Raw genomic sequence first — 20,498 nt, 5'->3', positions numbered from 1 at the left:
CACTACACCAGTAGTCTAAAACGATAAATGTTCTACCAATGTCAGTCATAGAAAACATCCTGTTCATTTTAGAGAGAAGGAATGTACACTAAGTCTAGTGGAGTTTTAAAAACAACTGTTCATGTAACTTTTTCACGTAGCCGGTTCTTTTCAGTCTCGTAGCCGCTCAAGTCCACGAACAACTTTTTAATCATATGTCTGTCGAGAAAGCTTCAGTAGCGGTAACTTTTGGGATGTTGTATTTCAAACACGTTTATAACGTCTGTTTGCAAAATATAGGTCTCGTTCTTTTCCTACAAAGGATGGTTAACAACTTCATGTTTAACTAGTTATCGCGGTCTGTCCATGTGTAAAAATTATTTCAAATTATGCCAGCCATCGAAATTTACTCTTGGCTATGGTTCATCAGTCTAAATAATCTTGGATATTGAGCGCAATGTTCTGCGATTGTTATTTTGTGCAGCATTTCATCGTAGTACAGAAAGAAAAGGAAATTGTACTGGCTCATGATCAGAGAACACAGATAACGAAAATGTGAAAAATTACAGCTGTTGTGCCAATTTGACATCAAAACAAATTATAACAACTAATTCAGTTGCTCCGTTTAACAGACTCTACTTTGACTGGTTCAGTTATAAGCAGTCTTTTGGGAACATCTTTTGCATAATTCAACAGTGAAACAAGAACCTTCAGCATATTCATTCGCAAAATACCGAAACATTTCAGAGACGAAATTAAAAGAGGAATTTTAAAGTCGAAATGTTAGGTAAATGGACGTATTATGACAACTCATTGCGTATTTAAAGAACTGTACACAATGAACTGCCACAATGCTTCTTCAACCACTTTCTGAGCTCATCAGTCATAAGTATCTTGGTCTGGCGTGGCTTGATCTGGTCATCGATGGTCCGACCAATCAGGGCTGCCTTGCCCTCATTGATGATGAAAGCACGGCTAGGGTATGAGTCGTACTCCAAGGAGAACGATTTCTCCATGTTGTCAAGTACCAACCGAACTTTTGTTTGGTCTGCGAGATCCGTTGTGAAGGTGTGGAATGTGTCCAACTCCATTAGAAGCCTGCGAAGGTCAAAGGTTGCACACGAAAGAGTTGGATTTTGAATTGGTTCACAATATATGTACATACCAATTGATATAAAGAATGAAAAGGATCCTCCTACGGTTGAAGGTCGGTGACCTGAAGATGACAGTATTGTAATATGATGCGGGCGATTTTCGCAATACCTCTTAAGAGTGGCAACCTATCTTTAAGGTGGTGGCGCACCTCCAAAATGAAAGATTTAAACTTTTGATCAATCTTTCCTCAATGAAACCTTCAGCCATTCTCCCACCAAAATCATGGGTCACCGTGCAGAGTTTGATACAAGAAAAACAAAATTACCTAAGATTTATCGATGTTTTGAATTTAAAATGGCCGCCACTGTTGTGTTAACCCCAAATGGGAAAATATCAAATTTTCGATTTTCGAAAGACAAAGACGGCGAAACATTTTCTTACTACGAGAGTTTTCAATGAGCCCTCACAAGTGACAGATCAGAAAAGAATTGTAAAAATTTCGGAGTCCGATTATCTGTCCCTCAGGCGTGTTTATACTTGTTCGCATTTGATAGATAAAATATCACATGTACTTGTGACTTTTAGAAAAGACTATTTAGTGTTTCTTTCCATCTTACAATTTCGTCCTAGACATGTGACTGGCGCATTATTCTTGTTTTATTGTACAATAAAACAACGTAATCAACGGCATGTAGGAGCATTAACCGGGAAGTGCGAGTGACTTTGACTGCACATCGTCACTAACTTACCTGGCTGCCTCTCGTCTCTCTTCCAACGTCTTGTGTTGGTCGAGAAGACTTAAGTGCGACCCCATGCTCCATCCATTCTTCGGATGCGATTCAGGTTGATAGACCATCACGAAATCCGCTTTGCCCTTGAAGTCTTCAAATAGCTTGAATAGAGAGCCACTGTTGACGATGGCCTTTCAGGAATAAAAAAAAAATGGGCGCAGAAGGAGAATAACAGAAATGGCAGGAAAATAAGCTGACAGCAATCGAGGAATGCCACGATTTGTCCTTAAATGTACAATTGGTCTTACCTATATTCCTATTTTCATATTGTATAAACCTATCAAGTATGTGATTCTGTATGTAAATGCTCACGAACCTATGCGTATGTATGTATGTATGTATGTATGTATGTATGTATGTATGTATGTATGTATGTATGTATGTATGTATGTATGTATGTATGTATGTATGTATGTATGTATGTATGTATGTATGTATGTATGTATGTATGTATGTATGTATGTATGTATGTATGTATGTATGTATGTATGTATGTATGTATGTATGTATGTATCTATGTATCTATGTATGTATGTATGTATGTATGTATGTATGTATGTATGTATGTATGTATGTATGTATGTATGTATGTATGTATGTATGTATGTATGTATGTATGTATGTATGTATGTATCTATGTATCTATGTATCTATGTATCTATGTATCTATGTATCTATGTATGTATGTATCTATGTATGTATGTATGTATGTATGTATGTATGTATGTATGTATGTATGTATGTATGTATGTATGTATGTATGTATGTATGTATCTATCTATCTATCTATCTATCTATCTATCTATCTATCTATCTATCTATCTGTCTGTCTGTCTATCTATCTATCTATCTATCTATCTATCTATCTATCTATCTATCTATCTATCTATGCCTGCCTGGGTGGGTGCATGGATGGGTGCATGGGTGGGTTCAAGGGTGGGTGGTTGGATGAATGGACGGATTGATGGATGGAAGGATGAATGGATGAATTGATAGATGGACGGATGGTTGGGAGGGTGGGTTGGTGGGTGTATGGATGGATGGATGGAGCGATGGGTGGATGGACGGATGGATGGATGGATGGGTGGGTGGGTGGGTGGGTGGGCGGGCGGATGGATTGATGGATGGGTGAATGGATGGATTGGTAGATGGGTGGATTGGTGGATCGGTGGATTGATGGATCGGTGGATTGATGGATCGGTGGATTGATGGATGGGTGGATGGAGCAATGGGTGGATGGGTGGGCGGATGGATGAGGGAGGAGATTGGTACGATGCAGATATACAAACATTACGGTGACTGTTTTTAACAATTTACCACGTTGGAAAGGTTGTTAAAACTTACTCTCAACGGAGGTCAGGATAACGATGAACCAACTATCGCTAGAGGGCGGTCTTTATTCAGATGAAGACTTTCCAAAGACACCGACTCTTCTGTATCAATAGAGACGAGGCTGCTATTTATCATCGGGTCGCCCACTTTCAGGGGATTTCTGAACTTCTTTGCCACATAACCTTCTTCCAGGAAGTTCAAATGCTCGTAGATTTGCATCACCTGTATGAAGTAAAAACGTTGACCACATCAAAAGTGTTACATCAATAATTGCTGATGTTCAAAACTCTATTAAAAAATTTTGAAGACAAGTTTCTGGTAGAATTGCATCACCTGCGCAAAGTAACAAAGCTGACGTCATTAAAAGCGTGACGGCAGAGCTACAGAAGGCTGAAATTCCGTTTGAAAACAAACCCGGGTTTTGAGCGAAGGAGACTATTGGAAATACGTTTACGGCTACAACGCTGCAGCTGAATATGTCTGCAAATTTTTTAATTCAGTTAATCTGATATCTGGTTCACGCTTGTACAGTTACGTAGTAACCTACTACGATCACGCAATTCTGATATTCTTTGCTCACTTTTACGGCTAACTACCAATCTTCGGTTTGTTTCTATGAATTTAACTCTCTCCAAAATAAAGCCACCTTGGATCTGCATGCGGACTATTTCAAAGTTACAAGATTTTGTTCGGTTCTCACACCTTGCGCGGAATTGCTTAAAAACGGACGGGCGGATTGTAAAAGTAAAATGCCTTCTCATCCCAAGTGATTCATATCAGACCGACGTGGTTTCGGCCACAAGAAACCAAAAATAAGGTGTGTACTTGAGTGTCATCAACATTAGAATGTGTCGGTGTATCCGCTGCTATTTTGACTTTCGTTAAAATCTGTTCGATGCTGGTTCATAATGGTAAAATTGTTTGAAAATGTCCCGCATGTAACTAAATGTCATATAGCATTAACTGTGAAGAGACATGTAATAAAAATATTATTGCCTGAATACATGGGTTTATGTGCCCTCGCAGCAGGAGACTATGGCGTCGGGCAAATTGTCACCTGCTCTCGGGCACATAAAGCCACGTATTCAGGCAATAACATATAATACAATGTATATAGTCGAGGAAACGGATGCGTAGATACAAACAGGCACACACAAACTTCTCACAGGGTCAGGCCGATAAAAGGGCGAAAACATCACGTACGCTTGCGAAGCGTCTTCCAAGGAATACACTTGAGAATACTTTGCAGGAATACACAACACTATCACGACATCGATTGTTCACATTTATACAACCACAAACATCCAGTCTACGGAGATACTATATCTGCAGATATTTCCGACCATTTACAAGTCACGATCATGAATATCTTCGTAGCACAGCAATGTCTATGTGAAAAAGATTGTGCATAACACACAACAAAAGCTTTGGAAATTTTGAGCCGGGAATTGTCAAAGAAAAGATTATTCTCAGAAGATGTAAACGAACATAAATCCTACAGCAGGTTTTTCGGCAATTTAATAATAGCTATGCTCCAATACTTCAACGGTTACTCAAATAACATCGTGCATCGTACATGGATTTGAATTTCATGTCGTCTCTGTTTTGTATCCAACCACAGAAGGTGAAGTTTGAGGGCAATGACAGAGAAAAACGTAATCCTACAGACTATTTGAAATTATCATACTGTTTGTGTGCTTTCCCTTGTACGCTGCTTTTTTCTGTTCGGTGCCAGAACTCAGTAAATGAGACGAACACATTGCAGTGTACAAAACAAACTGTTAGCTTTGGTATCACGACACATTTCAAAGTAACTTTTACTCATCGATTAATTACAGAAAACCAGCATGGGGTAGGTCTGTCTGGACTGAGAGATAAACACTTGATTATACTTGATCGACGAAGTATGTTTTTATAATTTCAGCTGAAGAGCTGAAGAGCTGAAGAGGTTTTCAGCTGAAACCAAAATAAAAAAAACACATATTTTCCTGTTTTAATTTTCAACTGAGACTTTAAAAACGGCTACATAGATGATGAAGTGTAATCAACTGATCAGGTATCGCTCTAGACAGAGCTGCCCCGTGCTGGTTTACTGACAGCAATTAATCAATGGGTGATACCGAAGGTAATGGTTCATATTGGACACTCAATGTGTCCGTATCACATCCAGATTTGTGGCACCGAATTGAAACCCACTGTAGATAGTTTGAAATAATCAAAGAGTCACATTTGTGAGGTAAGATGCCCCTCGAGGACACATATTTTGACTTTCAAAGTTGTGTAATTTTTATGTACAGCTTTAGGGGCGTCATTTTAAAGCTCTCGCAATACGAAAATATTTCACTTTCTTAAATTTTTTTCCAAAATCGAGCACTTTATTTTGTATCCAGTGAGTTGCAGGGATGATGGCTTTTCTGAATTTCAAATACTCTGTAATTTGTTTCTCTTGTACCACAAACTTTGCACGGTGACCTCAGATTTTTAATTTTGATTTGGTGAAAGAATTGTTGAAAGTTGCGCATTCTGCAATTTTTTAGCGAATACAATTGAAGTATATGCTTGCAGAATCACAAACGCTGTTATTAGAGTACTTTAATCAGAACTAATTATACCAATACTTATTCCGTGGTTTGTTAGTCAAGAAAAAATAGTCTGAAAAATGTAACTTTGTAAATGGCAATTTTTTAAGATGGTACCTTACTCTATTATCTTTTCAAACACTCACTAACAGTACGTATGGTTATTTGCATAAATGCGGCGAGTACTGGTTTGAATCAAATACAAGAAAATGAGTCAATGAAGGTCAAGGTAATAAGTGGAATATGAACCTCTTGATCTTCTCCATGCCACTCCGCGATGAGTTCGTGAAACGGCTCAGGCGACATCAGAACTTGCGCCATGCTTATACCATATTCCTCGAACACCTCCGTCATCACCTTACCGAATAACTTTGAAGCCTTGGAGACCAACTCCGCGGCTTCCTGCTCCGTCGCCACTAAGATCTGGTCTTCCATTTCCAATAGCTTTTCGTCGCCAAGTCTTTCTTGTAGAGTCGTCCCGAATCTAATGGCGACATCGCGGTCGCGTAGTACATCCATTTTGTGTCGCTTCAGTGTTTGAGCTTAATTCTGACTGCGACACAATATATATTCTTGGCCACACAATGGACGGGGACAGGTGACCAATGGCCGTACTGTCGTCGGGCAAATGGTCTCCCGCTTCGCGGATACATAGTCCCATGTTTGGGGTAGACTGTTTCTATGATATGCCTTTAATGGATGGTATTCACTCTACCTTTATAGTATACGTTTTTCCATGATAGGGGCAGAATACTTAAAAAACAGGACGGTTTTTACAACCGCAAATGGCGCATTGACATATTTGAATCACTGTTATGAGGTTGCCAATGCATGTTTTCCCTTACATGCCAACTTGAAATTAGTTCCGGGTTACTTTCAGTAGAATTACTACTATGTGGCCTGCTACGTCATCAACAAGTTACCCTTTCACTGACACACGATCATTTTCCTGACGCCGTGAACCACGACAGGGATAAATACACAATAACGCTGAAAATAGGTCACAACCTGTGGTACTGCCCTATGGACAATGCACATAAAATGTGAAACATAAAAGGATCGGCGTCGTTTTGTTCTTTAAGCAATAAATTCTTTCGAACTCATAATTTACAATACCTATTTTTTCTAACAAAGAGTTCAACAATTACAACCAGTTCGCTGTATCCCAAGCTCGACCATTTCAACGACCATGAATAGAGGCGTGGAAAGTCATAATGCAAGATTGGCGACGCATTTGATGTGTAAGCTTATGATTATCATGTTCTTACCCGTTATAGATGGTGATTTCGACAGTCGACTGTGCTGTTCGCAGTTCTGACCTGATTTCGCACAGTAGTCACTTTACACTGAAGTCTCGAGTGAGTTTCAGAATTTTTTCGTTTTGTTGCCATGGTAAAGAAAAAAATATCGCTCGACTGATTTCAAAATCACTGTATGGATACCCAACATTATTATAATATTACAAAAGCTCGATAGAAGAGAATGTCATGTTTACGTAAATGTTTATAAGCGTATTTTGTCACATAACATACATTTTGTGTGTCTTTTTTGTGACACATCGATAACCTCAGACATATCTTTAAGTTTTCATAGAATGAAGATTGCATTCTTACGAGCCACTTCAGCCAATGTTGGCAAATGTATACCGAGTAATATAAAAAAATCCAAATGTTAGCTTGGCTTAGCATTCATCTGCGAAAGGCAGATGTCGTATGGTCGCGCACAATGTCTTTATATCATTCAAAAGCCTCGTATCCCGGTGGTTGCTATGGAGCTTTCATCAGACTTGCACATGCCGATATCGTAGACCAACATCACTGAAGAATTTAAAGTAGGTCGGGTCATCGAACGGCGGTAGGTGGCCGCATGCCTAAGAAAGTCAATCACGTGATCAATACAAGTATTTTCCGGCAGAGCAGAAGGAACGCCTTGACCTTGACCTGCACATTCGGTAAAACGTGATTATTAGGATTTCGGGGTTCTAAATTGCGAGACCACAATCATGGTCGCCGCCTTTCACACTCCGATGTCTACCTATCGATTGAAACGGCGGGGCGCCCGACCGAACACCATTTAGTAGTCTTCGGACGTTGAACTTTTTTGGTCACATGACGAAAACATTTTTCCTTTATCCGACAAAGCAACAGAGGCAGTGAATTGGCTTTTTTAACCCTATCATAGAGTTTTACGTCAGTAAAATGATGGTAATGCTGGAGAAAAACAAAGAAAATGTAAATTGTGTAAAGTACCTTGCCACTCGAGTGTTGATTCGAAGGGACTGGTGTCTATAACGTTTCAAAACTGTTAAGGTAGAATAGACCCCGAGGAGAGATATTTGGACTCTCAAACCTTTGCAATTTTGATATACCCTTTGTAGGGGTCAATCTTAAAGCTCTGGGCGGAAGAAAACTTTTCACCGGCTTAGTCTTTCGAAATTCGAAAATTTTGTTTTGCTTCATAGAGTTAACACGGGGATAGCGGCCATTTTGAATTTTAAATATCGGTAAATCTTGGGTAATTTGTTTCTCTAGTACCAAAATGTGCACGGTGACCCCGATTTTTATTCTTGATTTTTGAAAGAGAATGGTTGATAGATTACTTAAGGAAAGTTTGAGCAAAATTTTAAGTCTTTCACTTTCGAGGCACATACTACCTTAAAGGTTTTTGTTTTGGTTGGTTTCATTGACAACTTTCCTAAAACCCTTTCATCATCATTGTTGGAATCAACCTCCGTTTTGTTTCCTATTTACCTCGACCTGTATTGATGGAAATGGTGAAAGGCTGAGCGTTCAATAATGACCCGTATCAGTTCAGTCGATAACACGCCCTGTTTATATAGGTTCATCGACATTGGTCGCTTGAATTCAACTGTCAAATTCTCATGACATACGGGTAGCGTATACAATAAAGTTTTGGGGAGTGGCACAAAAAATGAAAAAGAGGCAAAAGTACTGAAAAAAGTATATGCTGTTTGCTCTTGTTCTTTTTCTAAGGCAGCATGCGCCTCAACCATTCTCTTTCGAACTCACGAATAAAATTAAGGGGTCACGTACACATTTTGGTACAAAAGAAACAAATTATGCTTTTCGCTCTTGATCTTTTCAAAGGTGGGACTTATATTTAAGGTAGTACGCGCCTTGAACATTCTCTTTCAAACTGTCCAATCTCACGAATAAAAATCAGGTTTCACAGTGCACAGTGGTACAAGAGAAACAAATTACCAAAGCTTTACCAAGATATGAAATTCATAATGGCCGCCACCCCTGTGTTAGCTCTATGTAGAAAAATAACATTTTCGATATTTGAAAAACAGAGTCGTTGGTAACTTTTCTTACACCGATGGCTTAAAAATGAGTCCCAACAAGTCACAGGTCAGAAAAGAATTGTAAAAGTTTGAATGTCCGAATATCTGTCGCCGGGCGAATTCTACCTTTTTATTGTGAGGTAATATCACAGCAATGCCTGTCTGTCTGTCAGCCTGTCTGTCTGTCTGTCTGTCTGTCTGTCTGTCTGTCTGTCTGTCTGTCTGTCTGTCTGTCTATCTGTCAGCCTGTCTGTCTGTTTGTCTGTCAGCCTGTCTGTCTGTCTGTCAGCCTGTCGGTCTGTCTGTTGGCGCAATATCAAGAACGACTTATTTGATCAGTATCAAATTTGGTAGATAGATTTTGTTTTAGAATGGTAAGCACTTATCAGTTTATCGTGGCTTGCATATTTCAAGGTCATTTGCATAATTAATAATTTTAGAAAAAACAAACAGACAATAAGAATGGCCATGAAATACATAAAGCTGCGACATGAAAGTTAATTGCTAGTTTGCATATTTGTTAAACTTTCCTACTTAGGGATATATATCTGAATTGACGCAATCAAATCGACGAAAACTTGGTATGTATATTGAAAATACTATGATTTAACATTCCTGAATGTCATTAAAAATCTTTACTTAAACCAATGCCTTATGTGCATATTAAATTGACTTTCCTAATTAGGGTTATCGTGATTGACTTGATCAAAGTTGACGAAACGTGCCATGTATACGTACATGAAAGATACTATGATACAACATAATTGAAATTAAGCATTTTTACTTTAGCAATTTACAAATTTGCATATTTAATGAACTTTCCGAATTAGGGATATATACCTGGATTAACTTGATTCAAGTTGCGAAACATGCTATGTACATTGATGATACTCGGTTTAAACAATATTGGACGTAATTTAGCGTTTTTACTTCAGCTTATAGCAAATTTGCATATTGAACAAACTTTTCCATTTAGGTACATATATGTGGATTAGCTTGATCTGAGTTGACGAAACATGCCATGTACATTTGAGGTTCACTGATATAACAATCATGAAAGTTGTTTTATCAGTTTTAGATAAACTTATAACAATTTGCATATGTTACGAACTTTCTTTATTAGGGATCTATAGCTGGATTGGCTTAATCAAAGTTGATCAAACGTGTTATGTACATTGAAGATACTACGATATAAAATTATTGAAGTCATTTAGTATTTTTATTTCGGCTAATTACATATTTATTTACTTAATCAGTGACCTTGGAATTAATCCGTGGTAAATATTGTTCACGGTGTTGATCAGAAGTGGGACGTGTTTGAATTTACAGACAACTGCTATGTATACTGAAACACGTGAACATTTCAGTTCATTTCTGGTAGTTTGACTGCAGGTGATGACGTTTATTACCACATTATTAACACATTTTGACATGACAGTCTTAACCCTTTGAGTGCTGTAATTTTTCCCGCCAAATTTTAGTGCAACGTTTTACCATTTTTTTTATGAATTTTTCTGTAATTTGTTTTGATAATTTTGGACCAAATGGCCATAACATTTCATTGGCTACAGTTTTTTCACAAAATTTTGGCGAAAATATCTGAGAACAATTGACGGTGTTTTATTTTATATAAGGGACAAAAATAGACTTTGGCGCCCAAAGGATTAAAACTATGCACAATATCCTTCCGAATGGCATAAATCTTCTAAGGTGGAAAATTGAAACAAGCATAACATGTAAAATGTGTAATGTGACTAACTCATACCAACACATGTTTCTAAATAGCAAAAGGCTTGGCCTTGGAGCAGGCCAATTCTTTGCTGACAAAGCTTAATATTCAAATATCTGTGGATTTCTATATCATTGTATCAGGTTATAAATCATTTCAAGAATCTTTGTTGATTAGATTTGTCAATTTGATCACCACGCGTGCAAAATATTGTGTTTTTCTCAACGGGTCTATTTTCGAAAAGACAATAATATGACTGCGTCGGTGCTAGCTTACTATGTGTTTCCAAACTACCTGCATATTAGTTGTATTATTCAAAAACTTATTTGCTTTACTATTACCATAACGGCAAAGTGCGGTGTATTTCACGTTAAACCGACATTTAATCATTTCTTTAAAATGATGACGTTCTCCTGCCAATCGGCTAAATAGCGCTTGCCATCGGCCATTCGGGAGGAATTTTTATCCATGATCGCCAAAATGCTGTCGACAACTTCCTTCGAAGCGTGCTTTCTGAAGTCAAGTATCTGTGTAAGGAAATCTAGCGCCATATTTCCGTCGCTCGAATCTTCTTGGAAGCATTCCTCGCACTCTATGTTATAATTCGTGGTCTCCACCTGGAAGTCTACGTCTGGCAATCTCTTTCCCAGTATTCCACGGAGAGTGGATGAGCCATACAAGCTTACCGTTAAGGGGAAGTGTCTTGCTAGTTCCATCGTGATTTGCTCGCCGGCGCCTGCCGGAAGAGAAGGGTAGGATTTGTTAGAGAGAAGCCGTTTTATATTCTGCCCACTAAAATGTGCCAATGTAAAGGAAGGCCATAAAACTGCTGATGGAGTAAACATTTGAGAGACAAGAAAGTTGCTCAGTGGAAGGCCGTTATTAGATTCAATACAACTTGCCCTTGTCTGCTCTTAATCATCATTGTCAAGTGGAAAATTGGGTATTTTTGTGTCACTACACTGAATATTGGAGTTAACGGTATTGGGGGAAATGCACACTTATGTTTATGATATATATTACCAACAATCTATGCTCAATTTTGAGAATATCCCCAAGTGATTTCACTTAGCGACCTTTCATGTTTAAACATCGATTTTTTTTTACTTTTCACGGCACTTACCACCGGTCATAGCGTTCCACAGCATTCCTCCCTTGTTTACCATCTTGTACAGTTCTACAAAGATGTCTCCTGCGTTGGTGAAAAAATAGGCACTTTCTGGACAGCGAATAATGTCGAAGCACTGTTGTTCCCCGTTGTGCCGCGCATCACGCAGGTACTGCTGCACGGTGATATGGTGGAAATCAAACGTCACATTTCTCCAATGGCCCTCCGCCTTTTTTGTCTCGGCCAGTGTTTTGAATTTGTTGATTTCCGCTTCAGATTGCTCTACAATGGTATAGTGGAGGGTGTTGAACGTACTCAGAGCAGCATCCACGGCTATGCTTTCCGCTTGCCCTGTTGATTGCAAAAAAAAAACCACTATAATTTGTATCAGGTTGAACAACGGACAACTTTGCCGCTATCGGCAGGAGAGAAAACGCTGTCTTTTTCTCGTTTCCATGAATCCTGTGACAATTGTGTGCACTTCTGTTTTATCGCAATATGAGATATTGCTTTCCAACTGAAATTTCCCTGTATATTAACTCGCATACTGTAAAACCGGAACGATAGTGAGAACAGACAACACATTTCTCACTTTGTTAATCTCCCCGTCGGTATCAAAATTTTATGAAGATCACTCTATGATGCTATACTCCTCAAATGAATTAATTATGTGCCGTTATGAATGGTTCAACTATGAGAATCAAACCTCTATTTTACGCTAAGTGGTTTACAAACTCGCAGCGCCCTCACACAGTAAGTGAGGCTACCCACAATTCCCCTTGATTTGTTCACTCAGACATTTTTTGCTAAAGGCTTTTTCAATTTTATCAGTTTCGTAACAATTTTAACTTACAATTTAAGTTCAGGATTATTTGTTAAAACTATGTTCCAAAATTATTGATTATGCTTAAAATTCAAGAGTAAATTGAATGAGAAGTCGATGTTCAGAGGTGCTAAAAATTGCACACTTGTCAAGATAAAGTTATCAGCAACTAAGATGGTCTCATAATACCACCTGTCAGACATGCAAATTTCCTTTGTTACGAACATTAAAATAAATCAATACCCTTTCTTTTGCCAACACAGATGCAACTTATTCCCTTAGTTTCCTTGAAAATATTGTGTATGGCTGTCAAAAATCTATGTCGACAAAATTACAAAATTGCTATCTCCTCCGCGGAAAAGGGGTTGATCTTCTCATTATTCACAGTGAGAAATCAGAAAATTATAATGATCAGAACTATATGTTGCCAGAATTTTGAAATATGGACCGAGTTGTTCTCTGTACAGAAGAAATTTGCTTCAGTTCAGCGAGTGATCTCCGTGTGTACAGATCATGGAGAATTGTGGGTAGCCTCACTTACTGTGCCTCACAAGTATCCCTCCTCGTGTTACTATGTATCTTCTGTTATCAGATGAGAACAGCGTTATGATTGAGTCTAAAACATCTCTGAAATTTCCGCATGTGTGGCTCATTTAACACAGCTGCTTTTAAGTTTAAGTGTACTGATCTTCAGCTCCCTTGATTCAGTCATTTTTCAACCTTCATACTGTTGACATAGTTCTTTTACCGGTTCCATGATGCAGTGCGCGCCAGGGTATACAAAGCGTAGTACGTTACGCATAGAACTTTTCAGCTGTAGGGTACACGCAGGGTACGTTACTCATAGAACTCTATGGCAGATTACACCCTGGCCTATATTTTCGTCGCTGATGGTTAGATTATACACGGGGCATTATTTGGCATTGCAAATTTGTGTCATTCTTCTATAACAATCCGTTGTACAACACAAATCAGCATGTTTTCGCTGTTTTGAGCTTATATACGATGTTTGATAAAGTCACTGCAATGCATTGTGGGATAACCGGGAAAAGGTCTATTACCCACCGGCACCCAAACATTCTACTTGGCTGACTTACTGCGGGCGCCATTTCGCTCATTTTCTTTCCCGAGGGACGAGCATGCGCGTACTTCTCTTCCTGTCCCTCCGCCACAGTGGCAAGCATTCTTCATGCTATGCCTCCCAAAAGAATTAATTAAGCGCTGTTATGAAAGGTTTGAGAATAATAAAAGATCATCGGTGTCAACTTGTTCAACACGACAGTTTACGTGGATGAATGCGGACTATGGCCTGCTATGGGAATTGCAAATTTTTGCTAACGGTATCACATAGTAACTATATGTAACTGCACATTTGCAATTATCGGAGGACAAAATAATCCCACACTCCAATTGGCTGAGATTAAATGCTTCGCATCTGTTGACAATTTCCTCCTCAGACTCCCGCATTGTGAGATGGACGGATGAGTTTTTCAACGGAATAATGAACTTCACTTATCTCTTGCAGCCTCCAGTAAAGGGACTGGTGTTTCAGTGTTCCGACAAAGTTGATGTGTCCTCAATATGTGTCTGGGTTCTAAGCCCACTGCACTGAATTTTATTTCAGTCCATTTATGTGTAACAAAATTTGTCAAGAGCAGTTACACTTGCCGATAGCGTAAAGGAAGATAATAAACTACCGGTATCTAAACTTGACAACTGTGAAAGGTGGCTTCAACCTGTGGCTGGATCACACTTTGTAAATTTAGCAGACGATGATTTTACCTATACAATGCCAATGTTGTGCAAAGAGAACCATTTAAATTTTCTTAAAAATTATGAATAAATACCACTCTTGTAATACACTACAGGCGAGCTAATTTCAGCTGTCAAAAATCGAAATTTGTATATACTTTTCTCCGACACTGGGATGGTAGCCATTTTGAATTTCAAATAACGGTAAGTGTAAGGTCATTTATTTCTTAATGTGTTGATGCCAGATTGTCTCATCAGAAAATTTACACACCAGATTACAATTTCAATGTAAAACAAAAGGCTCTCACACCTCCATAATCCTCTTACAGACTAAAACAAAGGTGATCCAAGGGATCGCAAACAGTGCAACTTTGCACGGTGACCCCTGATTTGTAGATATTATTTGGTAAGAGAATGGCTGAACGTCTAATTGAGGAAAATTTGGGCAAAGGTTTATGTCACTCACTTTCCGGGCGCATGTCACCTTAAAGGCCAGGGCTGGGTATAAATAGCAACCTGCCCCTGTTGGAGTTAGTTTATGCAAAGCGTGGCTTGGGTGGCGTCACGCTCGATCGCTCCGTAAAAACCATGCCAAAAGGGTCACAGGCGAAGAAACTTAGGCGTCCATGCACATGTACCTAACTATGAATGTCTAGTGATTGAATATATAGATATTTTTTTTTATTTGAGCATAAATAAAGCTGATTTTGGTCGATGAATGTATTTCTCTTTGTCTTCAACTTGCGTGGCAAGCGGCCACAACAAAGGTCTGCAAGCTGTCAATCAAAAAAGGACGCGATACAGGTGTGAATCGGTAAACGTTTGCGATGTCAACATGTTAGGTACGCACAGCCATGTAATTAGATGGGGCGACCGCAGTGCAGAGCCGCATGCACAGGCACTCTTTAGCTGGGTAGTCTGCTAAATAGATCGATTTTCAGCTCGATCTATCGATCCCGTAGTCGATATGCCCACCTATTAAAACACCCATTTAGATTGCAGTGCCGGCATGTCGACTACGGGATCGATAGATCGAGCCGAAAAGCGAGCACACTACCCAGCTCGAGCCCCTGTGACTGCAAGTGTGCCACCCAAGCCATAGCGCCCGGGCATAGCGCGTTCTCGCGTAGACGTCGTACACGCCGCTATTTCCGATCGTTTCTTCCACAGAACTAGTCATTTAAAGTTCAGATTCAAGTTCTTTTAGATTTTTCTGTCGTGAAAAGTATTATTAGGCCTATTATCGTCTTGCCGTTTTAAACATTTTGATGACCTAAACGACATCGTGTGTTGTTCCATTGCCATGGACACAACTTCTGGCGCAATCAACGCGAACCTAAGTTGCGGTTTGTGCACGTGTCGCCCAATCTGCGTTGTCGTAATTCACACAAACTAAATGTCAATCACTGACTTTTTTAGATACATTTGTGACGTTCTTCTAAGATTCACTTGCCGACCGTGCAGTACTTCAAAATCACTTATGCGGCCTCGCGAGGTAGGCAAACTTTTTGGCAGATAGTTTGTGGAGTGATCGCTGTAAATATGAGTATTTACGGTAATATTTGCACTAGCGCAAACAAGGCATTGTGCATTTTCGCGAGCCAGAGCGTTATTTCCGCTCCGTAGACCTACGCACAAGTCAAGCAAAGCTGTTGCGGTAAAGAGGTGCGTTGTTTACGACGATGGGCATTGTGTAACTCTGAGAAACGACGTTGTGATGATTTACGACGGCGCCACGAGGGCCAGCGTGAGTGGGATCGTCTGAGAACAGAGAATCGACGACTCGATGTGATGATTAGAACGATGTTTTTTGACACAAGATCTAAACATAAGCGTTATATGAGGTAAGAGGAAAAACGCCATAGATGTTATCTCCCGAAGTGGAAAGCACAGTGGCCTTCATATGTGGCCTTGAAATATGACGGTTCCAAAATGTTTTGTTCATCGTGTCTCAAATACCCCACCATTGCCAAACCACTGGGAAAGCGAAATGCTTTTCTTGACGGATGCGGCATGTTTCGCGTTGAATCGATAAGGTCTCACGCGTAATAGTCAACCGCATTTGGACTGTTTGGTGCATCACAGATGAGATCGTGACGGGGACAATGATTGTGGAAATTTTGTGGGTCCCGCTGAACCCGATACGGTTTCACTTGCCAACACCCTGATCGCATGCACTCGCAATGCTTGAACCGAATGACGACGACCAGCGACAGAAACTGACCAATCCTTTTACGACGGCATTTATGCTTGCCAAACACGGGAAGCCGATGTATGATATGCCCGGATGTATGTACCTTCATTGATGTTTGACCTGCGTACAGCCTACAGGTCTGTGTGTTCCCGGCGTTATACAGCCTCTTGTGATGGGGGGGGGGGGGGGGGGGGGGGGGGCACACAGACCGTACGCAGGGCTACTTCAATGTGAACTTTTGAGAAAAATCCGCGTCAACATCGGCGAAAATTACTAAAATAAGAAAGCCCTGAAAGCGGCTACGGAATTCGCTGCAAGTATTTTGGTCCTGATTATTACAAATGGAGGACAAGTAAAATTTTTGTGAGGACAAGTGAAATTGAAAATCCACTTGTCCGACGGACGAGTGAAGTGGAAAAAAATTGTCAAGCCCTAGTAATAACGTCGTTAGTTGCAGCGGCGGCGTGGTGTTGTACCTTTGTCATTACAGTTGAAGTCGTTGAAGTACACCTGTTATTGCTACAAGCACCGCGGCTTCACGAAACGTTGTTTCTCAGTGTACTGGTCTCGCCGTTATATTCAGTTACGTATAATCTGTTGTTTGCATGTCAACACATTGGCCTGTTTACAACCTCCTGTGCACACTAATCGTGACCGTAATTTGCAAAGACATAAACATTCGATCCCGCCGTGAATGTCAAAGGTGAACGGCATTAACTTGATCCCGGGTATCAAGTCCCTGGCCTTTAAGCTCAAATGGCCGCCCACGAGGCGTATTCTGACTGAGAATTCACTACAATGGTAGGCATGGAATAGCAAGGTTGCCATGTTGTAAGGTGGTACATTTTAAACGTGGCCATCCAATCGTTGATTAAAGAACATTGCAAGTACCACCGATTTTGTGTTTACTGTGAGCGAAATGTTTGGGAGCGTCGACCAAGCTAAAAATATTCAGATTCGTGGTTGATCTCCGGGAATTAGACTTCGCATTGCACTGCGTTCCGCACTAAAGACACAACCTAGTACAATGTATAACAATGCTTTGTGTCGTGTTTTTAGTGCACTTTCTTTATGCTTCTTTCAACTGCAATGTTCGATCAACACTTTGATGGCCATGATCGCTCATTAATCTTACCGTCTCCCGTTCCAACCGCAAGGACCTTCACCACGGAATCTTTGTTGATGTTCCCCTTCTTTAAGACATTGATATGATTTTCATATTCTTGATCCTTTGAAAGTTGAAATCCTTTGCTTATAACTAGGCTGTATCTTTCAAAATATTCTTTGTCGTGGTCCAATAGGAATTTGATTTCGCCTTCCATTGTGATCTGGAATGGAAAACAACAACTTGTTGAATGAAAGCTTTCTTGCATTGCAACTGTTCACTACGTAGACCTGTATATTTTCTCACCGACGTCCGGTATTCGGCGCATGTAGATTCACAGCTCTAATTCATGTCAAATGATATGCGGTGGAGCTGCTTTAAATAAAGTTTTACCTGTAAACTGTCAGTTATATGACTTTTTTCTCCTATTTTTTGACAACTTTGGATTTCTGAAATTAATGGTACACGAAGAACACGTTATGTAAATGATACCTGGTGACGTCAACAGTTACTTCTGGTTGGGATGAGGCAAAACAACGCATCATAAGCCTGAGATGCGCGTAGCACCATTACAAAGACGGGCAATGCGCAATAAATTGCGCTATACTTGACTTTATTTTGAAAACATATCAAAGAATCGCCGGCAGTTATCAATTCCCGGCGAACGCGATGCCAGCTATATTTACTGGCAAACCTAGAGTCCCTATCAGGGCTAATGCACGCGTTGACTAACTATATTCACCACCTACAAAATATTAAAAGGCCTGTCTAAATATCAATTTTATAAAGTGTTATATACAAAGAAAATACAGTCGATATGTACGATCGAAAGGGATTGTCATTTTAATGGTGTGTCGTTTTCAGTATAGGAAATAGCTCTCGTCGGAATGGTTTTACGATGGAAGCCTCGCGCTTTTGGTCTGAAACTTGTAAACTTCAAGAGGTCATAGGGCAAATGATGTTTTTAAGCCCCTGACCAAAATTGTGAGGTTTCTCTCGTAAAAACCACAACAAAGAGTGCTATTTCCGACATATACTACATGTGAAGATTATCATTTTCAATATCTTACTGACAAACCCAGTAAATTAAAACACAACAAACAACGATCGATACTTATTTACATATGGATTAGTGGTAACCTGAGCAGGAAACATACATCATTCGGAGGTCTATTTCAGATTGGTCCGCTAGGAAGCACACCCGGTTAACTTAATTATCTGTACACGTGGATAGTTCTCAATTTCATTTGAGTCGAAGCTTTGGATTGACGTGATGTACTTCTCTGACATTTCGGAAAGTGATCATAACAGTACTAGTGACCTTGACCGGTACGTTTCCCTGTTTCACATTTTCCAGGTTCATACTGGCTCCATACATAGAGACAGACTGGGTGGAAGGTGTTAAACTTAAAAACTGTAAGAACTGCCACGTTTTGCGAACCAGTTGGCATAGAGAAGCTAGCTTTGATTCAGCATATATAGACTGACTTTTGGCATCTAATCTCGTTACAGAATGTCACTGACACATCAGACTGTCCTGTTACGAAAGTAACCAAAACCTGAAGCAGGGGCTGCACGGTCGCGGTCCTAACCGCCACTCAGTTTCCAGAAGTGCTCCCTTAATATCCCGTAAAAATACTATGTGCGCCCAAGTTTTGCGACATCTTTGCTTCTCCCTGATATAGATATCTTGAACCTTCACGGAGAATAAAATGATAAAGCATGGGAAAACTCTAGCGATGAATCGCTGATAATCGGCTTACCTTCCGTCTGTGCTTGCCTTCTGAAATATGGTTTAATGAGCTGCTACGTCTGGACCAGTTGACCTCTTTAGTGTAGACAGAGAGCTAGTTTGCATTTTGCTGCTAATATACGGTGGGTCTAACGGTCATCACACAAAAGCTGTCTTTGTAATCACAATCAATTGTCGGGATGAACAAATCGGATGATTGAAGATTATTATGCAGATTGTATTGTTAAAATCGCAATCCAATCATAAATTTCCATTTCAAAGACAATGTAGATTTGAAATTCATGTGTTTTTATTCTTTTATGCATCAAAAGAGGTAGTCGGTTCTACTTGCTCACTATTGTTACTGTTAGTAGTAATAAAAACCACGTACACGTGGTCTCAAAAATGGTTTTATAGTACTGCTCTTAAGTTTATAAATGAAATGATCGTACAATTTCTTTTCCGCGTACCTCATGCGTGCACAAGTCATTCGTTGTGTTCGAAAATCCGTCAACAGTGTGGCATCACAGCAACCCTACGACCGGTTTGGAAATTTCCTCCTGTTAAGGGGAGAAAGAGGGGGTTCAAATCATGATTTTGTCGTTAGATTTTCGCACTTCCAAACTTTCATTTCGTGAAACGGGGATGGGGGAGGGGTTTCAAACAATGAAATCTGTGTCGACAACTGGGCTCTTAACCCCTCTAAAGTCTATATTTTCTGAAAGCCTCTAGACATTATTAATTAATGTTAGATTTGTATTTGTAAGCAATGTCTACGTATCACGTGACAGCAAAGTTGACATTTGCGCTTTCACAAAATATTTACGTTGATAGGATTATGAGTTCACACCTTTACAGATTCCTTTTCATTTCCATACAGCGAGAAAATGTGTGAAATATCGATGTAGGCTCCTGAGAACGCCAGACGACCGTTATCCGAAGTCTGGTTTAAGGTTGATACCCCCGTGAGTACAG

The 20,498-nt window shown here is 39.8% G+C and overlaps 3 protein-coding genes across 3 annotated transcripts; all 3 read right to left on the bottom strand.

The window, feature by feature from the left end:
• Window positions 1-800: 800 nt before the first annotated feature.
• Window positions 801-1,930, bottom strand: LOC139144267 (thyroxine 5-deiodinase-like). The gene is made up of 2 exons (XM_070714936.1): window positions 1,824-1,930; window positions 801-1,077 (listed from the first exon to the last, which is right to left on the bottom strand). Exons 1-2 carry the CDS (start codon window positions 1,928-1,930, stop codon window positions 801-803), a joined length of 384 nt encoding a protein of 127 aa, XP_070571037.1.
• LOC139135891 (uncharacterized) lies at window positions 1,827-6,490 on the bottom strand. Its single transcript, XM_070703668.1, has 3 exons — window positions 6,026-6,490; window positions 3,210-3,419; window positions 1,827-1,996 (listed from the first exon to the last, which is right to left on the bottom strand). The coding sequence occupies exons 1-2, from the start codon at window positions 6,293-6,295 to the stop codon at window positions 3,222-3,224; spliced, it is 468 nt and encodes a 155-aa protein (XP_070559769.1). The 5' UTR covers window positions 6,296-6,490; the 3' UTR covers window positions 1,827-1,996; window positions 3,210-3,221.
• Window positions 6,491-10,277: 3,787 nt separating this feature from the next.
• Window positions 10,278-19,697, bottom strand: LOC139135884 (histamine N-methyltransferase A-like). Its single transcript, XM_070703656.1, has 4 exons — window positions 19,555-19,697; window positions 17,822-18,014; window positions 11,933-12,268; window positions 10,278-11,545 (listed from the first exon to the last, which is right to left on the bottom strand). Exons 2-4 carry the CDS (start codon window positions 18,006-18,008, stop codon window positions 11,196-11,198), a joined length of 873 nt encoding a protein of 290 aa, XP_070559757.1. The 5' UTR covers window positions 18,009-18,014; window positions 19,555-19,697; the 3' UTR covers window positions 10,278-11,195.
• Between the last annotated feature and the right edge of the window lie 801 nt (window positions 19,698-20,498).

This window comes from Ptychodera flava, chromosome 1 (assembly GCF_041260155.1).
Source record: "Ptychodera flava strain L36383 chromosome 1, AS_Pfla_20210202, whole genome shotgun sequence".
Lineage (NCBI taxonomy): Eukaryota > Metazoa > Hemichordata > Enteropneusta > Ptychoderidae > Ptychodera > Ptychodera flava.
The sequence above is the reverse complement of the archived record's forward strand: the minus strand, read 5'-3'. Positions and strand labels throughout refer to the sequence as shown.

What these genes read in the sequence shown, in the direction of transcription:
- LOC139144267 (XM_070714936.1), bottom strand. Translation starts at nt 1,930, where the DNA reads ATGGTCTATCAACCTGAATCGCATCCGAAGAATGGATGGAGCATGGGG. An exon ending in GAGAGACGAGAGGCAGCCAG is followed by an intron (nt 1,078 to 1,823) that starts GTAAGTTAGTGA and finishes TGACCTTCGCAG; the next exon opens with GCTTCTAATGGAGTTGGACA.
- LOC139135891 (XM_070703668.1), bottom strand. Translation starts at nt 6,295, where the DNA reads ATGGATGTACTACGCGACCGCGATGTCGCCATTAGATTCGGGACGACT. An exon ending in GGCATGGAGAAGATCAAGAG is followed by an intron (nt 3,420 to 6,025) that starts GTTCATATTCCA and finishes TACTTCATACAG; the next exon opens with GTGATGCAAATCTACGAGCA.
- LOC139135884 (XM_070703656.1), bottom strand. Translation starts at nt 18,008, where the DNA reads ATGGAAGGCGAAATCAAATTCCTATTGGACCACGACAAAGAATATTTT. An exon ending in TGCGGTTGGAACGGGAGACG is followed by an intron (nt 12,269 to 17,821) that starts GTAAGATTAATG and finishes TGCAATCAACAG; the next exon opens with GGCAAGCGGAAAGCATAGCC. An exon ending in GTGGAACGCTATGACCGGTG is followed by an intron (nt 11,546 to 11,932) that starts GTAAGTGCCGTG and finishes CTCTTCCGGCAG; the next exon opens with GCGCCGGCGAGCAAATCACG.